At 38.6% G+C, this 20,100-nt stretch overlaps 1 protein-coding gene across 1 annotated transcript in view; it reads left to right on the forward strand.

Annotated features, from left to right (window-relative positions):
- The first annotated feature begins 254 nt into the window (after positions 1-254).
- Positions 255-20,100, forward strand: part of LOC138012581 (uncharacterized) — a 45,061-nt gene continuing 25,215 nt past the window's right edge. The window contains exons 1-8 of the mRNA XM_068859386.1: positions 255-803; positions 3,031-3,121; positions 6,063-6,160; positions 8,044-8,105; positions 9,639-9,651; positions 10,503-10,569; positions 15,669-15,700; positions 16,321-16,409. Coding sequence (XP_068715487.1) covers positions 665-803; positions 3,031-3,121; positions 6,063-6,160; positions 8,044-8,105; positions 9,639-9,651; positions 10,503-10,569; positions 15,669-15,700; positions 16,321-16,409 — 591 coding nt within the window. The 5' untranslated portion in view covers positions 255-664. The remainder of the gene's footprint in view (positions 804-3,030; positions 3,122-6,062; positions 6,161-8,043; positions 8,106-9,638; positions 9,652-10,502; positions 10,570-15,668; positions 15,701-16,320; positions 16,410-20,100) is intronic.

Below are 20,100 nucleotides of genomic sequence, written 5' to 3' on the forward strand. Positions count from 1 at the left end.
TAATGTACAAAACCCTAGTTGTGGTCTGATCTTTCCAGCATGTGATCGCCTTGGCAGGATTAGCTTGTACTGGGGAATATTGGCCCGAGATCGTGGCAGAAATGACTTGTCGTCTCTTGTACATTCTCGTGCCCAAATCCCACCTAATCGTTTTCTGTGCTTTGGCAGCAAAGAGGGCCGGGTGGCTCTGGGGACGAAAATGAGGCACTTCTGTCCCGGGCTTCTCTCGTTCAGTCACGCGTGTATTTGTTTGCCGTTTCCTAGAGCACCAGAAGAGCACCATAGTCAATTGAGTTTGATTATTATTAACCAATTTTTGCCTGTGTAATCAGGTGCTCAACGCAAAATGTACTGTGGAAGACAAGTTCGAATTGTTGGGACACAATCGAATATGCGGCATCCGTTCTGAATTCATCCACAGTGTATCTTCCGGTAACAGACTATAACAAGCACTTACAGCTTAAAGAAATACGATTAGCTTGCGAATTTTTCACATTTAATCTACCTGTCATTCATTCCCTCTTGACCTCAGCTACGAATGAACGTTTTCGTAGTGGGTCTGCGAGATCACGGAGACGGAAACACGAAGGTTGCGCTAATACTTCAAAGAAACTTGTTGTTTTTACGAATGGAGCGAACGACATGACGTTTTGGAAGCGAAGCGATGGGACAGGACGTTGCGAAACAAGTTCATCCTTCATTTAACATCACGGAAGCAACCAACTCTGTATCCCATGCACCACAACCAAAGGATATGTACTTGAAAAAATCATCGACGACGAGTCCAGATCCATTAAAGAGATGTGAGTAATCAATATCAGTGTTGTTGATGTAAATTACGTACATGTACATGCATTCAAAATGGTCTGGAACAAAATGTGAGTGTTTTAAAAGCTGCTTGCTATTAATATTATGGCCTCGTATGTTATGTTATGCTATTGTCAATTAAGGCTTGATCCCATGGCAAAGAAGTGTCAACACCTTGTCAACGTTAACGCTTATTGAGTTTATTTTCAAATGTGTAATTACAGAAATTCCTGACTGAAACACGAGTGCTATTTTGCAAAGTTCACAGTTGTTACAAAAATTGAGAAATTTTGTTACAAATTGTTACACCTCATGTCAAACAAATGAAAAAAACTTTACTTGAACTGAAACAAACATAATTTTACGCTAAGCAAAACGTATACACACACACTTAACTTTTTAAAAATTGACTTTGTCGTAAATATAAATTTTTAAATTTAACGGCCATATTTAGATCTCCCGAGCGATAAGATGGCAAATACTGTAAACTGGCGACAGGGAAGGATATAGTAATGACAGAAAGAGATGTGCAACAATTTTCACATTAATTGTATCGTATTCATCACAAATCCTGTGCTCATTTGAAAGACAGTAATTTTAATTTTTGTTAACCGTTTACGTCTTCGATGAAGAAACCAATTATACTATTTGTATTTCGTTAATCTTAGGAGGGATGCCTGCCTGTAGGGGCAGCGCAGGGTATAAAATCCACAAATTGCAACATTTGTTATCAATGGCAAGTTTCTGTAAGTTCTGGAAAGTGTAACTTTCCTGTAAGGTCCTTGGGTTTTCATGTAGTATTTTATTGGTCACACAATGTCAAAACAGAACCTCATGACCTTGAAGCGTTTAACTCTGGTTCAGAGCTGGGGTCTTTTAGTTAAAAAATTTCCTTAATTGGATGTAATGTAGCTCATGCATTTTCCTGTGTTTGCAGCCTCGATCTTATTTTTGTGCACATTTGGGCATAAAATGGGTGTCGGAAAATCCCTAGTTTTATTCCAAGGAAAAGAGTAGCAAGTTACATGCTTCAAGGTCATGTGATTCTGGTCAAAACTACTGTCAGTAGTGTAGTACTTATAACACTGAATGATCCCCCAAAAAGTTAGTTTGTAATTCCATTTAAAGGAGAAGTTCATTTCTAAATGACAATCCTTTTCTGTATTGACTAATATAAAGTTCATGAGGAGAAAAGTTTTTAAGCAAAAATTCAATTGTGAAATAGATTTCTAACCTTGTGAAATCCTTCTTAAAAATAAACACATGCAGGCCGCCATCTTGGATTATATGTGACATCATTGAGCTCAGCTGATCCTACTTTTCTCTTGGACATGTGAACAACATGAACATTGTTTCATCTGTCTGACCTACATGTATTTGAGCAAATTCAAATAATATATAGATTTAGCCAAGCCTAAAAGTGGAGCTTCCGGGTTGTTTATTCTTACTGGTTGTAGGATTATAGTGAAAATAAAAGGCTTTGGAATTGTCTGTGTTTTGGTTTTCCTGGATATTGCTTAATTCTGTCATTTTCTTAGCTGCCTAACTAGTGAATTCCACGGTTAATTTCACCCGAAAAACCAACTGATCGCATGAATCAAGAAGGGATGAGTGTGATATCAGTTTTTCCAGCGAAATTTACTGCCGAATTCACCAGTTAGGCAATTAATTTTTCTTGAATTGCAAGAGTTTTAAAAGAAAACAAGCAAATCCTCAAAGGAAAGAAGCCATTTCAGAGTCACTTGTCAAAAGCGAGTGAATAGGAATCACGCTAAAATTAGAAATCACAGACGTACTATAGCTTGTGATGTGTTAGATCATCTTTGTTGGTTTAAGGTCAAACAAGGAGTTTTGCTAAGCCTTGCCAATTAAAGCACTCGTTCCAGATTCATCACATTGGCGCATTTCAACAAAAGGGCGGATGCTCTCAGGTTGATCATTTTGATGCTTAAGTGGACATTTGTGTTCAAATATATAAACTTAACTTGTGCTTGTGCTTGCATCACTAGTGAAAACCTGGCTTTATAATGAACCTGTTTTACTCTCAAAAACAGAAACTCATTTTATCAGATTTCATAAAATGTCATAAATCACGTCCATAAATTGCCATTACGACAGTTTTGGCTTTGAGCACTGCATCTTATATGAATTCTACTAATGGCATCTTGTTATTTATAAAAAGTTTTTTTAAAATTTAAATTTGTTTCCTCCGATTATTATTAGTTTCAGAGGGTGAAATTCAGAACATGGTGAATGTCTTCAAGAAATTAGCAGTGCTTTCTCCAAGGGATAAATACATTGATAGGAAAACATTGTAAGTTACATGTACATATATGTTCTTAATTATCGTAAAAAAAAAATCAACCTACAATCAGTGGCAAAAGTAGTTGGGACGCTAGTGTCAGAATGAGCCTGAAAACCTCTCAGCCATCAGAAACTTTACACATAACTGTCAAAATTCCACTGAAAGCTTCAAAATACATGTCCCTCCCCTCCCCCCAATCAATGTTGAAATAGGCAAGGAAGTGTATGTTCACTATTGGTGACATTGTTCTGCGGGGGAGGAGTAAGTAAGAAAACCAACTTCAAAGGTTAAGTGTCCAAGACTTTTGCCACTGATTGTAGTCAGTAAATTATACATTAACATGTCGCTTTGAATCACTGATAGAATATTCTGATTTTGACATGTACCCTCAAGCTGATGTAAATGTGATTGTTTCCAATGACTTCAACTTGTCAATAACAGAGGGAAAATAAAGTGGCGGGTTTAAATCATAGGTCATGGGTAGCACATGTCACTGTGCTACCACCAAATCTGTCTCCTAGAGTAGTCCTGATCACTGTAGAATCGCATAGCTAAGGGAATTCTCGCCATCTGATTGGCTACCAAAGCGAGGTAGTCAGTGTGGAATTGCGACTTGAAAGCAAGGCTGACTGATATTGCACTGTAGCAACGCAAAGCTCTACATAGCAACAGAATCAAAAATTAGACGCAACTAAGTTTTCAAAACATTGTCTCCACAGGGTTCGTACGCGTCTTGCATCTAATTAGGTGCAAACCTGGACATAAGTGCACTTTTTGGGACAGTTCCGTGGTTAGCTTAAAGTCCTCGACTTGGCCAAAATACACCCAGTATGGAACTGTTTTCCAAAAAAATCCGTGTTCTACTATCAAACTTTTTTTCTTCTTCAAATATGTTCTTTATTAGACTGTTCTTAGCAAAGTAATACCTGAAAAAAATCGGGGGTTACCGTGCTCGTTTGAGAGAAAAGGAGCAGTTATTTCGCTATCGGGCTTAGTTTGAGGGAAATCTCTTACGTTTTGTACACGCACGGTGTCGTGTGTGCGCGCTAATGATGCAAAATTCATGTGCAGTAGGCATGCGCAATGAGAAATTGGCAGTGGTCTATTGCGAAAGAAAAAATGGCCGAAGGAAGAGAAAAAAGCACAAGTTCATCATGCAGTGACCAAGGAACAGCAGGTTTCCGGGTTAGAGTACATAGAAGATAAACTAGAGCCCAGTAAAATAATATCCCACTAATTTTCAGTTGAATGTTAATCCCAACAGTAGAAACAGCAGTTAGGTGCATTCATTTGTAAAAAAAAAAAAACAAAAACAAAAACACAGTGTTTACTCTGTTTTTGACTTATTGCTTTTTTTGCCTCCCAAAAACTCATGTTAGTGATGGACTTGGTATTTTAAAGTCCAGTTCGAGTAACTATTTAATATTTGGAGTTTAACAACTTACCAGTGTATTTGTTGTGTTGACATTGTTTGGATGCACGTTGTCCTTCTTTGCTGTCGAAGAGTTTTTTTCCCGAGTTTTTGAATTAATGAATTGGTGAAATACCCGATACATGTGTGAAAAGCTCCCAGTGCATTCAATTTGATGATTTTCAATATGAAAAAAAAAATTGAAATTGGACCCCCTGTAAAAGGTCACAAAATAAAGATTTAATGTAAAACAGGAATAATAATACTGTTGTGCATTTCGCTTGATTCCATTTTTGATATAGGTGACAGTTCAGTTGAAACGGCTTTTTTTAGCACCCACTGAATACTGCAAAATTCGACCAAGGACATTTTCAAAAGCTATGCGATTCAAAGGAAATCCACATTAAATTTCACTTGAAAACCGAAACCGGTTTTTCGCGTGAAATTTAACGGGGAATTCCCTCGTCAGGTGATGAATTTTTCTATTGAATTAGTTGTTCATCAGGCCTCGGTTTTGGTTGTTCAAAAGGTGGATAGCGCTATCCACCAGGCCCCAGTTGTTCAAACGATGGCTAGCGCTATCCACCGGATAAATCACTATCCAATGGATAAGTCATAGCGAAACCAATTGCGCTATCCAATGGATAGTGATTTATCCGGTGGATAGTGTTATCCATCGTTTGAACAACTGGGGTCAGATAAATCAGTATGGATCCATCGGATAAACACTAGCACAACTGATTGAGTTATCCAGTGGATAGCGCTATCCACCCTTCGAACAACTGGGGCCAGTTGTGCAGGGAGTTCTAGTCTTGGCCTGTGGAATGTGTCTTGTGTCTTAGCTTCTTACAAGGACCTTTTTAAATGTTGAAGTCTCTTAGCTTGTCAGGATTGATAAAGTAAACTACATGTAAAGTGTTTCCAACACTTTAAATGTAATTTACAATTGAGTGATTAATTTAGTGATGAATTTTATTCAATATTGAAAACAGTTTCTTTGGGATACGAGGTGAGTCCCTCATGAAAGAGTTTCTTAATTGGCATGTCTTGATAATAAGGTATTATTCACCTATTGGCTATGGACTGGAGTGTTTTATTTTTTGCCCATGAATTGTTTGATTACATTTGCCACACATATAATATTGTTCCAATTTTTAGTAGTTATTCAACAAACTTATTTTCAGTTTGAACCCTAATAATGCCCCCTTTTTTAATGCTCCCTAAGTGCACCTGCAATAATAATAATGATAATAATAATAATAATAATAATAATAATAATAATAATAATAATAATAATAATGTCTGGATTGTTGCTCATTACAATATACACGCAAGTTGTGCAAACATACATGTATACATGCAAGGCCAAACTATATATTCATATGGGCGGTAAGGAGCTTGCCATTCTAAAGGATAAACACTGGCTAGAACTAATTATTATTATTACAGGTATGTTGAGACATTAATTAAAATCATTTGAATCATTTTCCTATAAATAGTTAAGGAAAGAGTGCTTATCAGATGTTGTCTTTTTCACAGTTTGCACTACTTTCCCTTGGATGGGGTCCTGGCTGACAGGCTCTTCACAGCTTTTGATAAAGACAAAAATGGCCATATAGATTGTGATGAGTTTTTAGGTTGGTTTATAAGTTTTAGAGAAGGTTTCATCCCAGCTCAACTGAATTGAAGATAATTACTTATTTTGCTTTTATGCATCCCGAGAGGCATTTGTGATCCCAAATATACCACACCCAGTTGTTTTAAGGGACATTACTGGTAACAGCCAAACACTAAAGTTTCATTTTGCCCATCAAGAAAAGCTCTGGCTAATAATGAGTTAAATAAGTAATTTTATACTGAAGGAAAATACATGTAAAAGTCTTGCAGGCAATAAATGAAAGGCTTAACTTTTGAGGAAACTTTCTTTTGATCAGTAAGTAAAATGCAATTTATACATGTAAGTTTCCATAAATCCAGGATTTAAGCCAGGATTGGAAGAAGTGGGTCCGGGTTAATTATATCTTGAAATTCATGGGTGGCGGCAGAGGTACATGTACGTGAAAGCTTGATTAGAAATTCAGAAGAGTGTGTCCTTTTTGGGACTAAAGTTATATACATTTATTAAAATTGCATTAAGCATTTTACTTTCTTTCCCAAGCTAATCAGGGTCACATGGACTAGGGTGATTGGTTTAGTACAGGTTCAACACATTGATTTTTATGGTGTCCATAGAACAGAGCTATTCCCTGAAATGCTTGTTTGCATGTACATCAGTGAGACTTCTTCAGCTTATGCCCCCACTCATTCATGGAAGTCTTTGACACTCAATAATTATCTCTTTGAAAACAACCTGAAATGTTGTTCAGAATCAGGTTAAAGATCAGGGGCCCATTTATCTGTTTCTTGTTTTTGGTGAAAAAAGCTGTTTGTGAAACTGCCATCCCTTGTTCTAAAAACCTTATCTTTTAGTTTGTTTTCATGATAACTGAAAGCAAGATGATTGTGAAATGTGATGACTTAATTATTACTATTTTCTTTTTCTTTTTTATTTTCTCCATTATTTATTTTATGTTTACATTGTATTACAAGATTTGATGATGACGATGCTATTTGTGGAATTAAATATCAGGTTACAAGAATAAATGGAGAGGGCAAGATATAGTTAAACTACTTACATGCCCTTTGATTACAGTTTTATTTAGGTTAAAAGAGAAAAAAGAGAAGTATGAACTCTATAACTATGAAAAACTATGAAAAATATATAAAGAGAGGAAAAGAGAAAGCACGGACACACACACACAAATAATTATATATATAAGATATATATGATAACATTGGAGAGTCGGCGTGGCGATGATTAATACTGAGCAAGATGATAGTTGAAAAGTGCTCTTTTGAACGATTTTTTAGTTGTCTTTTCACATATAGATAAGGGAATATCATTCCAACAATAACATCCTATAACTGTTGGGCAGAATTTTCTTATATTTATTCTAAAGCTACAGTACTAAGATTTTGGTGTTGTAGGGATGCACTTCTTGTATCATAATTATATTGCTCAGATACTAAGGCCAACATGACTTAATTCATGTACATGTACCTCTCCCTTCTTAACAAATTCGAGAAACATGCCCTTAGTCAGTTTCATGTGACGTGGGTTAATTCTCCTGTAATGTAAATAAGTATCATTGTTTACCCTTGGATTTTTAGAGTACTAGCTTTTGTAGCTAATATCTCTGAGCATTGAACAGAACAACTTTAAGAATCCCAAGTTCCATGAGTGGTCAGAACGTACCCATGATCTCCAGATCTCAAGGCAAACACCCTAACCACTGGGCTGCAGTGTTCATTTTATTCTTAATGATAATTGTAGAACATGGAATGTTCGTGCAGGGCATACATTAATAATAATTAACTATTGTGTCTGTAGTAAATAATATCAATATCTGCACAACAAACCACCATTTCCTCTCTTGGGAGCTCATATATAGTTGCATCCTTTCTTCAAATGTCTTTTCAGGTGGCTTAGCTTTATGCCTGAGAGGATCGACTGAAGAAAGAGGACAGATCATCTTTGACATGGTAATTTTATGTTCACTCTAGTAATGATAATTGCATTTTTGATTTCTTATTAAATTTTATTAGGACATTTTTGTTATATCAGGATTTAAAAATAATTTAAAGGCTAAATTTCACTTTATTATTACTCATAATTTTACTCATAAAATCAATTATGTAAATGCTCTGGATAAAAGCAGTGATGAAATTAATTTAAAGAAAAACACAACACTCCTGAGTTTTACAGGCATGTTTCAGCAGTTGCCTCTGCCATTCTTCAGTGTGAAATGAACAATAAATTCCAGTGAAATATAAATACTCGAGAAATTACAATAGTAATTGCAATAATTATTCACTCACTGAAAAACTATGTCCCCATTAAGACTATGATAGTAGTAATTCAAAATTAAACTGAAAGTTTTAAATTAACATGTTTGACCTGTGCGTTAAGTGTTGGTTTGTCCCAAAATATGTGCAATGCCTCTTTGATTTTAAGAGCAAATCGTGAAGATGCCTGATTGATGATGGCAAAATTGTCACGGGAGCATGCAGAGTGACATGCTAACAAGCTCTCCACATGCTTGAAAGTGTGTGAGGCCCTGTCTTTTTCCAAGTGTTCCCTTACACATGTGTTGAAATGTCAGCTGGTCTCACCAACATAGCAAGCTGCACAGGCTGCACACAAAAATTTATAAACTACCCATGATCAAATTCAATTTGCTATGTTTTCCAAAAATACCCAGTAATCACTTTATACTTATAAAAACATTTTATTACCTTTTCCCAAATACTGAACTGCAAAATAGTTCTAGCATGTGCAATATTTGGAAACCACGTGATGATTTTTTGAAAACAAAATCATATCTATATAAATACTACAAGCTAGCACTTAATTATTAAAGGAAATGAACATCTATGAGTACATGTAGAGAATGTACAGTTGATGATGTACGGCATAGCACATTGCTAGTAGCCTATTAACCCCAACACATTGCTGCTAGCAGTGTGCCATAGGTCTCTAGCATTGAGACCTCTTGTGCCACAGACTTTTGTGTTATCCCTTAATATCAACATGACAAGATTTTCTCATTTACCAGTATACATTTATATGTAAAATTACTATCATAATTTATCATTATCATTATCATTATCATTATTGTCATTATATTATTATTATTATTATTATTATTAGAGCGGTTTTCAATATTGTGTGGAAAGTAATTAGCGAATTGCTTTGGTTTTGCATTTACTTCACTCAGTGATTGGTTCAAAGTTCTTGCGCCATTTTTTCAACCAATCAGAAGTGAAACCAAAACCAATTGTGGCTCGTGCGTGCACATTTTCCTGCGCTTTATGTCGGCTACGTGTAATTACTTTGAGTTTTGATTGGTTTACTGGATTGTCTCTGTCCTTTTTGATTGGCCACAGTAATTACTTTGGTTTTGGTTTTACGACACTCATTTGAAAACCGCTCTATTATTATTATTATTATTATTATTATTAGGTTATTTGACTTGTTTCTTATTTTCTCAACATCTTTGTGTCCTGCTGGTAAAGTTCAACCTTGATGGTAAGTTTTATATCGTCTATTAAAAACTTGATCTCTGTATTTTGCAAGTTCAGAAATTAAATATTTGTCCTGGAACCATCACTGACACAAGGTCACTCACATGTACATGTATAAGGGCAAGGATTGACCGTTAATAAATTTATTACGAATATGTGAGTGCTGGAAATTTTGACTGGAAAACAAACTGTGGCTTGCTGAATAGAAGATGATTATACATTGCAGCTCTGAGTTTGGGAAAGTTGCCTCATCTGCTGTCTACCATCTTGTATCAAGCCTAATAATCATTAATATCATATATCATAATATTATTATTCATTCAAAATATTTCCCCATTTCTGATTGGTTAAAACCACACGCATAATTCACCATAACCAGCTGCTGTTCACCAAATTTGGAAAGAAACTTTGTCATATTGAATCAATGACGTCCAAAGTGCAGCCCGCTGCAGATTATTGAACCGATGATGTCAAAATGACGTCAAAAGTGCAGCCCGCTGCAAATTATTGAACCGTTGACTGAAAAAAGCTGGGGACAAGATTGCGTTATTTTTGTTGGATGTGCGAAATTGTTAAAAATAAAGCCCATTTTCTCCTTTAAGAGTTTGAAAATATTTTGAATGAATAATAAAGCAATTATTGAATTCTGCTTTCGTAGAATATGAAGAATTCTGCAGATCTCGGAGGATGTTATCCACCTCGGCCTTCGGCCTTGGTGGATAACACCCTCCTTGACCTGCAGAATTCTTCATATCCTACTCAGCCTCATTCAATAATTGCTAAATATTATTATCATTATGAATAATTTATTTGTTTTATTATGACAGTCTTTTCTTGGCTTTCTGTGTGTTTCAGCAAGTGAAGGAGTCAGTATATCTGAAATAGCTGTCATGTTGAAGTCTTTATTGTCTGCAGCTGCAAGGTACGTGTACATGTATTTGCCTATGAATGTATGCAAACACATAGTGCTTAACATCAATGATCAATATACTGTAGGCTTGATCTTTCATGTAATGACTGTTTTAAGAATGTGCGGTTCCAGAAAATATCCATACCCTCACCACGGAAGACTTTTTGATTTGCACCCCCCCTCCCCCCAGGATTTTCCGTTCCAGGGGGGTCTTTGATGACCCCCCCTCCCCTCAGGAATTTCCAGAATTTTTTTACTTATAAAAACGAGAGCGAATTAGTTACGTAATTGCGGTAGAATTTTATTACAACAGTGTAAACGTTAAGGTTAACTTTTAGAAAAATATATCGCTTTGTTAAGCTCATTATCCAGCTAAACTTTCAGCTTGTGCGCTATCAACTTTGCAAAGCTTAAACATTTGGGTTGCACGTCGACTGTTTCACGTTTTTGTGCGAACGTCGATGAGAACATTTCACTCGCTTAAACAACTTCGTAAACCATAGTAAATAAATCAGAAACTTACGAGGTTCCTTTGTCTACACATTTTGTCAGTTTCTTCAGGTTGATTCTTTAATATTTAGGGACCACAAAAGTTGACGCGGTAGGTTTCGTGAACGTTGTCACAAAGGCGATTGTTTTACGAAGAATATTATCGACTGTTATTGTTTTTGGCGTGATTTACTTCCTTCAATGAGTAGTCAAACTCCTGTTTTAGAATTTCCAGTTTGACATAACGAACTGAACCTCAACAATCGTTTCCCGAGGCCGCAATAAATATTGCGTTTACTCAAAGAAGAGAAAACTTGACTCCCGGTTCCTGTCCGTGGTCTAAATGCCACCCACAAAAAAGAAAATGTCGTTGCACACAAGCGTTGAGATGGTGGGAACTTGCCTCTTATCGCATTTTCAATGAGTTACTACCCCCAGTAAAACACAAATCCTATCAAAAATGTGTTTACTGCATGTGAAGGTAGTGAAAAGTGATACTCAAGTGAATGGAAGTGTTGGTTGGACGAAAAAGAGACAAACATGGAAGTCTGGGGACGAGACTCCAGTTGAGACCGCCATTTTAAATGTTTTGAATCCGTCCCAAATGAAAGACACATTGTTCTTAGCTTCGGGAGATTGTAGCGCTAGCTAACTCAAAGAAAAACGGAAACATTGAAGCTAATAGCATTAACTTTATCTCAAAACTGACTTTTGTTTCAAAACATCGTCCCATAGCGTGTTTTGTGCTTCAGATCGATCGTATGTTGCTTTCAATGTTGTATGTGGTTCGTGACCCTTTGGAAAAGTAGTTTCCCACGAAACCCCCCTACCCCTTGGAAATTACTGCCCTTTAACCCCCCCTCTCCCTCGGAATTTCCAATTGTCTTCCGTGGTGGGGGTATGGATATTTTCTGGAACCACACAATGACATAAGATAACACACCCATCAACCAAGTTTGCTTAACCCATTGAACCCTCAGGTACCCTACAGACTGTACTGTAGGTCTGATGCTCCCAGTTGACGAGTAAATTGGTCTGGCTTTCTACAGAGTAAAATTGTCTGGTGTTAGACAGAGACTAAAATCTATTAAGTCTCACTCCCAGGAGTTAATGGGTTACTGGAACTGAGATACTTGATCCATATTCTTTGTGTGTGGCCTGGTAATGTCCTTGATATACATGCCATTCCATGGTAAAGCTAATATATGCTGCACATATCACATACAGTCTCATGGCGGTTTACAACTCCTTCTCTGGGGTGAGATCAGATTGAGGCTGCTATTACATGTACATGTAGTCCATATTTGATCTCAGCCAGCCAGCCAGCCACCCAACCCACTCATAAATAGGGACATTAAGATAGTACACTATGTTAGGCAGGGATGGTTGGATGCATATTCGGGGTGGGTGAGGGGTTGGGTCGAGTATGGTACAAAGGCGTCAAAATTTAAGCTTAAGATTTTTGCAGTACAAACTAGGACGGCGGAGTCAAGATGCCCTTTGACGAAGTGAGAAAATTGCTTGTTATTTCTTTTGCAGAAGGCTCAGTTTCTTATGTTGTATGAAGAATACAAATCAGTGAATGCTCTTTATCCTTGTAAATCGGGGTTCAGACTATAGAAAGACGACATCCCCATTGTAGCGGATGCTTTGCAAGGTCCAGCAAGATTTAGATGCCTTCAGGGCACCCTTTGCGATGGTATAGAGGGATTTTGCATTCTTTTAAGGAGGTTGGCTTACCCCTGTCGGTATCTTGACCTCATCCAAAGGTTTGCGCACCCGGTTCCTGAACTGAGTTTGATAGCAAACACTGTGATTGACTGGATCTATGATTTGCATGGTTTTCATCTGACTTGATGGAACCAGGGGTTTCTTACAGCTCTTTTCTTGGAGTCTTATGCCCGAGCAGTCGAATGACAAGGAAGTCCTCTCAGGAATTGTTTTTGGTTGGTAGATGCAGTTGGAAAACAATATATAGTCTGCTCTTTTAAGAAACATATTAACTTGTCCCTCTGGCAACATATCTTCAGACTACATGTACTTTCAATTAGAGCCACCACCAATTCATGACTATTTGGCATAGTCTCCCCTACTTAGGAGTGAAATTTTGGATAAGGAGTGGTAGTTGCTACAATGGATCAGTTTTACACGGATTACAGTGCCATTTTCATTTTAAAGGCCAATTTTATTACAACTTCAATAAAACTTTAGCAATGTTTACACCTTTTCAACTTTGGAAATAGTTGTATAAAAATGTACCATTTTATCTTAATATTTATCAAAACAGAAAGCTGAATGTAACAAACTTTGTGCCCTTCCTACAATAAACAGTCCTTTGCATTTTCTTGCATCATGAGCATCAAGAACTGTTTTAGTTGCTAACCTTTTTGCTGCAGCTTGGCAAATTAATGTTGCATTTACATTGCCTGTTGCTGTGCTTGCTGTATCATGAGCTGCTCATGCAAACTTCTCTTGTCTCTTTAATATTCTGGAGTGCAATCTCTTACTGGCGAAGACCCATTTCCTCCTTTTTTAATTCAGGCTTATCTTGGTGCTTGGCTTCTAAGAAATGTAAGACATCGCTACCCTGCCTTTTCTTTCTTCCTCTACCCACTTTAGTCTTACCATTTTCTCCTCATTGTCAGAATCACAATTTGCAGCTGCAGTTTAGGACCAGGTCTTTGACGCGGCATGCCTTATTGCCGTGGTCTTTTTGCGTTCACTCTTTTGTTGCTGGTCGTCTTTCGCTGAAGCAGCCTCTGAGTCACTTTTGGCTGATCTCATTTTCTCGTGAATCTGCTCCAGCAGGGTCTCATTCTCAGTGAGAGGGTCAGGCGAAGTCCACAACTCCCCCTCCTCCCTCCTAATTTTCGCCTTAAAATCAGTCAGTAGTTTCTTGAACCTATTTTGCACACTGCGTTCATCTCTTGATACAAATATTCTATGCTGATTCACACCCTCAGCGATTTTAGCCCAGGTTTTTGCCAGTTTCTTTTGTGTTTTTCTTGAATTCAAAATTCTCTACTGTGCAGACTTCAATTAGAAGGAGCCTGTCCTTATTGTCATTCCATCTAAGTGTTCCTGACCACTAAAAAAAAGAAGCAAGGATTTTTTCCAACTGAAATAATTAAATAAGATTGCAACGCCTTGAAAATATTGTCACTACAATTCTTGGTAGTCTCTCCAGTGTGAATTGGATCCACCACTATTTTTATTGACAAATCTGAACAAAGTAAATTCCATTTCGGCCAACTTTGCAATTTATGCCATTAAAAAGAAAATGACAAAAGCGCATTAGACTAGGAGACTCTTTTAGGGCGGGGACCGATTTCAATCAAATTGCTTGTAATCCACTTACTTGTTCTGCAGATCATTTGATGCAGGTTCATGAACTCAGAATTTTCACTATGTTCTCATATCACCGATAAATAAATGAAGATAAACACAATCAAATGCATATTTAACTGACTGGGTACTCAGTTTAGATGCGTATTTAAAGGAAAGGCTAAAAAAGTGGAAATAAATATGAGTGAACTTCTACCGTTTTCACCGTAGTTCCAACGACGAGAAACCCTGGGAAAACCTACTGTCCCAGAAGCATGATCGTCAGTCAAATGTCACGCATGTTTATCGTGATGTGAGACTTATCCAATCGTCCAAACCTACCATAGTGTACTATCTAAAAGTCCCTTATGTGAAATGAGGGCAGACCACAACACTGGGGGTGGGGGGGGGGGGGTACTCTTCACTAACGGTGCAGTGTGTGGTTTTTGACCCATTGACCCCTGGGAGTGAGACCAGACAGATTTTACTCTGTCTAATATGTGACGATTTTACTCATTGACTAGGGGCGTCCCAGGACATTTCAAGTGTCAGTGGGTTAACCCATTCACACCTCAAACACCCTAGGATGCCCCCCATCTATTAAGTCTCACTCTCAGGGGTCAATGGGTTAAGGTCCCACAGTGTTGATTGACAGAAAGGGATGTGAGACAGGAACCATGGTCTATGGTCTTAATCCAAGAGGACGTGAAAGTATAATCATAAGCATATGAAATTATAAAGGCAGTACTTTCTGCTCAGTTATTTTTTAGACCCTGAGTGTTGGTCTGACAAGGGACAACCCGCAATCATGAAAACGTGATGTTCACCAGACCGAGCCACTAAAGAGCATTTCATTTTTACATCTTGAAAATAGTTCAAATAGTATTTTCAAACCTAGTGAAAAACCATTATTGTTTTGGAGAGGAGTGGAATGAGAAGCACAACCCACAGGGTGGGTAAGAGGTTGGATAAACTTAGAGAACTCATTAAGTATAAGGCTTAATTTCATGGTAATTATTTAAAATTTAATGTTCTCCCATAAATCAGGTGTAAGTTGTGTAATTCATGATACTCATCACCTCTTTACAGGTGTTGAAACCTGATATACATGCAGTGTTGAATACAGTGTATTTCAGACTTTGTTAGCTTGGATGTTGACAAATCTCAAAACATTGGAAGTTGTGAAAGGGCTACTTTCAATGACATCATTAAATTGTCAGTAATAACTGATTTCAGAGTTTTTGTTTGTGGCTGTTTCAAAGCGTCAGTCATGTAACTTTAAGCTTTATCTTTTGTAGAATTGTTCAAGCCAGAGAAAACCAACCCCTTGGTCAGTATCCTATAAACATGTCATTGTAATATTTCTTTACTAATTCATTAAAGGGGCTTTGCTTTTGCACTGTTAAGGAGCCTTGTGCTTTGAGGTTTGAAACATATGACATTTTATAATAGTTGAATTGAACTAGTTATGAATATTCATTGATAATATGGGTATACGTCAGATGTCCAGTTTACATGTACTGTAGATATTGTACTATTGAATGACAATAGGTTCCAGATACCAGGATGTTTAACAGGTTAAGCTGATGCCATACTTCTAGGACTGAAATGCCAAACAGTGGCATTTGCAATAGTATTATTTGCTCTGAGGTGATGGGTTGGAATTCTCCTCCACAGACCTGAGTAGTAGATTGACTGGAGCTATTAAGCTATTAGACTAGTTTAAGTTGACCATTGGCTTGCTTTACTAACAGGATGTATTCAGAATCTGCCATCAAAAAGGGGGGGGGGGGGGGATAGATATACTACTTGTGCAATTCCCTTTTTTCATAAACAATAATGTTTTTGTCCGAGCCCTCATATACTTACATGATGCAGGGCAATTGGATTGATTGATTTGTTGATAATTTCAACCGTGACGGTTTCTCTTGAATTTTGACGCTGTGTCAGGTGGTGGTGATTATGTGACATCCTTAGAAGTAGAGTCAACTATAGAAGATTTCATCAAAGATGCCTTCTATCAATGCAATGATAGCAAGGTGGGTCATGAAAAACTTAATCTTAACCCAATACATAGTGAGGCTTTCAACAAAGTGCTTGGACGCCAAAACTGTTAAAGGAACAAAAGCCTGGAGGTAGCCAACAATCTGGCCTGGGTTGCTCTAAGCGTGGTTAGCGCTAACCAGCGTTAAATACCATGAAACCTAGAGGTTTTTACACCTCTTAACTAAAGGTTAGTGCAAACCAGGCTTTGAGCATTACCGGCCCCAGGCCATTAATTTTAATCCGGGTCAAAGGTCATCACCTATATAATGCCATTTCTTAGTCGTGCTAAACAACCTGGTATTAGGTACACCGATTTCCTGCAGCCAGGTACACATGGTATTATTATTATACCAGTTATTTGTCTCTTGGGATCTCACTCCAGTCTCTACAACAGTTGTCTCTCAGTACAAAAACATTACTGCAATAAACAAACGGTGGTAAATTATTTTTATTAGGATCACAAGTAATAGAGATTTAAATGATTGAAAAATGCTGTGATAGAACAAATTGCCATTATAGCAGCTACCAGAAGTGATGAAAGCCATTGTTCGTTTTGGACAGCAAGCAGGACTCTGTTGACGTTTATTCTTTCAAACAGGTTGATGTCTAATTTGGAGAAAGTCAAATTAAGAAAGAACTTGATTTGAATTAGGGAGGATGTTTCAGACAGTGAGCTAGGTCAGCATGTCTAAAGAGGTTCTGCCAGTGGATTGGTTGGGTCTGAATACATAGAAACTTGAAATTTTTCTTAAGCTTCAATGTGCAGTGCTTTGATTTGCATACCATGGAAATTCATGAACTTAGTGAAATTCAGCGACTGAGAACGGGTAACCTTTCATATACCGGACTAAAATGGCGGAAGACAAAAGAACCATTGTTATTCCGATTAGGCCTTGCTAAGTTGGTATTATGTTCGCTATGTTCTTTTGTTTCATGAACATTGATTATTTCGTATCGGGTAGATAAAAGACCAGCCCTGGGAACTGGCAACTAAATCAAGCGAAACATAAAAATAACTACTTGAAAACATTAAAGCCTGGTTTTTACTAGCGACGCAAGCACAATTGCAAGGGTAATCTTGTGCTATTATGCATTTTCTAGTTACTGACCCCTCTTGTAATTTAGCAAATGCTACCAAAGAGTGAATAAACATATTATTATTTTATAGGCACAAGCACAAACATAAGTAGTTTGTGCTCGTGAAAAGGACGTCAACATAAGCATTAAAATTAACCACGGCATCCGCCATTTTGTTCAGTTGCATAGATACGGGGAATCTGGAGTTAGTTAGTTAATTCCGGTCGTTCCGTACGGAACATAGGTTGTCTACCAGAATTCGCCATCCCCCCCTGTCCAGGGCCTTCCACTCGAGCTGTTCCCACGTCAGGTCAGCGACCTTCACCTCGGCTTCAGTTCAGCGCCGCCAGGTGGTCTTTGGCAGTCCTCATTTGCGCTTCCCTTGGGGTGTCCACCGTAGCCCTCTTCGTATGACATTGTCTGCAGGTTTCCTCAGCGTGTGTCCAAGCCAGCGCCACTTGCATCTCGTGATCTGTTGCTCGGTTGGCTCTTGGGATGTGCTTCTCCACAGCTCTTCATTTCTCAGCCTGTCGTACCACCGCACTCCAAGGATCTGGCGGAGGCAGCGGTTCACAAAGACTTGTATCTTGGCCATCGATGACTTCAGCACTCTTCAAGTTTCACAGCCGTATAGAAGGACGCTTTTCACATTGGAGTTGTAGATACGAAGCTTCGAGTTGAGGGACAGCTTTGTTGATCGTCAGATGGGTCCAAGGGTATTGAAGACTCCTGCAGCTTTTCCTATCAGAATGCGGATGTCCTGATCAGTTCCGCCTTCTGTGGACACAGTGCTGCCCAGGTAGGCAAAGTCTTGTACTTCCTCCATGGTGTCCTGCCGGATGGCGAATGTAGCTACACTTGTGTGGTTGAGCCTCAAACTCTCCGCTTTTTTTAACGTTGATCTTCATTCCCGTCTTCCTGGCTTCTTCGTCAAGCTTGAGTAGCTTCTCCCTTATGTCTGTGTGGCGTTGCAAAATTAAGGCATTGTCGTCTGCATAGTCAATGTCCTCTAGCTGCTCCATCAGTGACCACTTCAGCCCTCTCTTCATGATCCAATCAATAACAATCAAAAATAAAAAAGGTGATAGCAAGCACCCTTGTCGAACTCTGGTTGTGATGGTGTAGGGTTCAGTCAAAGAGCCGTTGTTGACCACTTGGCATGTTGATGGTTCAAAAGCCATCCTGATCAGCTTAATGGTCTTCTCTGGGATGCCATAGTAGGCCAGCAGCTTCCTGCTCCAACTGCTCTTTTGGTGATGTGAGGGTCTCACCATCCTTGCTTAGGACATGTTGTGGTTGAGTGCTCTTCTTCCCGGCCAGCCTCTTGGTGATCTGGTAGAGCTCCCTCATGCCTCCTCTTCCAGCTGCGTCTTCTGCATCCTGTGCCATGCGCTCCACATGGTCTATCCTGTCTCTTCTGGCACTCTTCTTTACCTCTTTGTTCAGAGCTGTGTGTTTCCCTGATAGCCTTGCTTTTAAAGCTCTTGTTTTCGCCATGTTCAATTCTGCTTTCTTCTCCCTCTTCTTGTCAATGACCCTCATAGTGGCTGCTGTCAACCACTCCTTTTGGGTCCTGCCCTTCTTCCCAAGTACTTCTTCACATGTTGACTTCCACGCTTGCTTTGTCGTCTCCCACATGGTCTCCACTGGGTCGTCCTCGCAGTTTTCCAGCGCTTGAAAACGATTTGACAGAGTGAGTTTGAATGTGGATTTCAGGGCTCTGTCGTTGAGGTAGGTGGTGTTGAACTTGCGGCCCACTTTGCTGCCTGGTGGGAGGCACTTCTTCTATCTTAGTCTCACCTGTCCAACCAGAAGGTGGTGGTCAGATGCAACGTCCGCCCTTCTCCTCACTCTCGTGTCTTGCAGGCTTCTCCTGAACTTCTTGTCGATGGTGATATGGTCAATCTGGTTGACTGTGCGGTGGTTGGGCGACACCCAGGTGCCCTTGTGGATGTCCTTGTGTTGGAACACACTTCCACCTATCACCAAGTCGAGGAATTTGGAACGAGTGCCTTAATTCTACTGCGTTTCGTTTTCACACGATGCAGGTGAACGCAAGCACAAGCTCAAAAAAAGGAAAAATTTTGATTCTTGTGCTTGCACTTGTGCTTATGCTTGCGTAAACCCCTGTTTTCACGGTGAAATTATCGCTCTTATGCTTGTGCTTGCCAGTGAAAAGCAGGCTTAAAGGAAGGTGTCACAGCGGATTTGGACCCCTTGGTCCAGATCTGCTAGCGGATATGGATCCCCTTTCGTGGATTTGGACCCCCCTGAAAATGAGCGTTCTTTTGATTAAGGTAGTAAGATTCCTTTGTAAATTATTTTTAGTTGTAAAAAACCGTACTGAAACTCAAGTCTTACTTTGCTTTTTCTCCTTATAGAAAGTTAATACGAGAATTCATGACTGGAATAGTTTGATTATAAAAGAGGAAAAATCTTCTGAAGCCATGTAGTCGTGTAAACTTCTAACAATTCGTTTTCCAACGAAGTGGTGTTACTTCAAAAAGTGGCACCTCCTTTGTGAAAGCGCAGCTCATTCAAATTATCAAATGGAAAAAAGGGACTATGAAAGAAACAACGCTTTACGAAAAGGTCACAGAGCGTGCT

The sequence above is a fragment of the Montipora foliosa genome, chromosome 8, assembly GCF_036669935.1.
Source record: "Montipora foliosa isolate CH-2021 chromosome 8, ASM3666993v2, whole genome shotgun sequence".
Classification (NCBI taxonomy): domain Eukaryota; kingdom Metazoa; phylum Cnidaria; class Anthozoa; order Scleractinia; family Acroporidae; genus Montipora; species Montipora foliosa.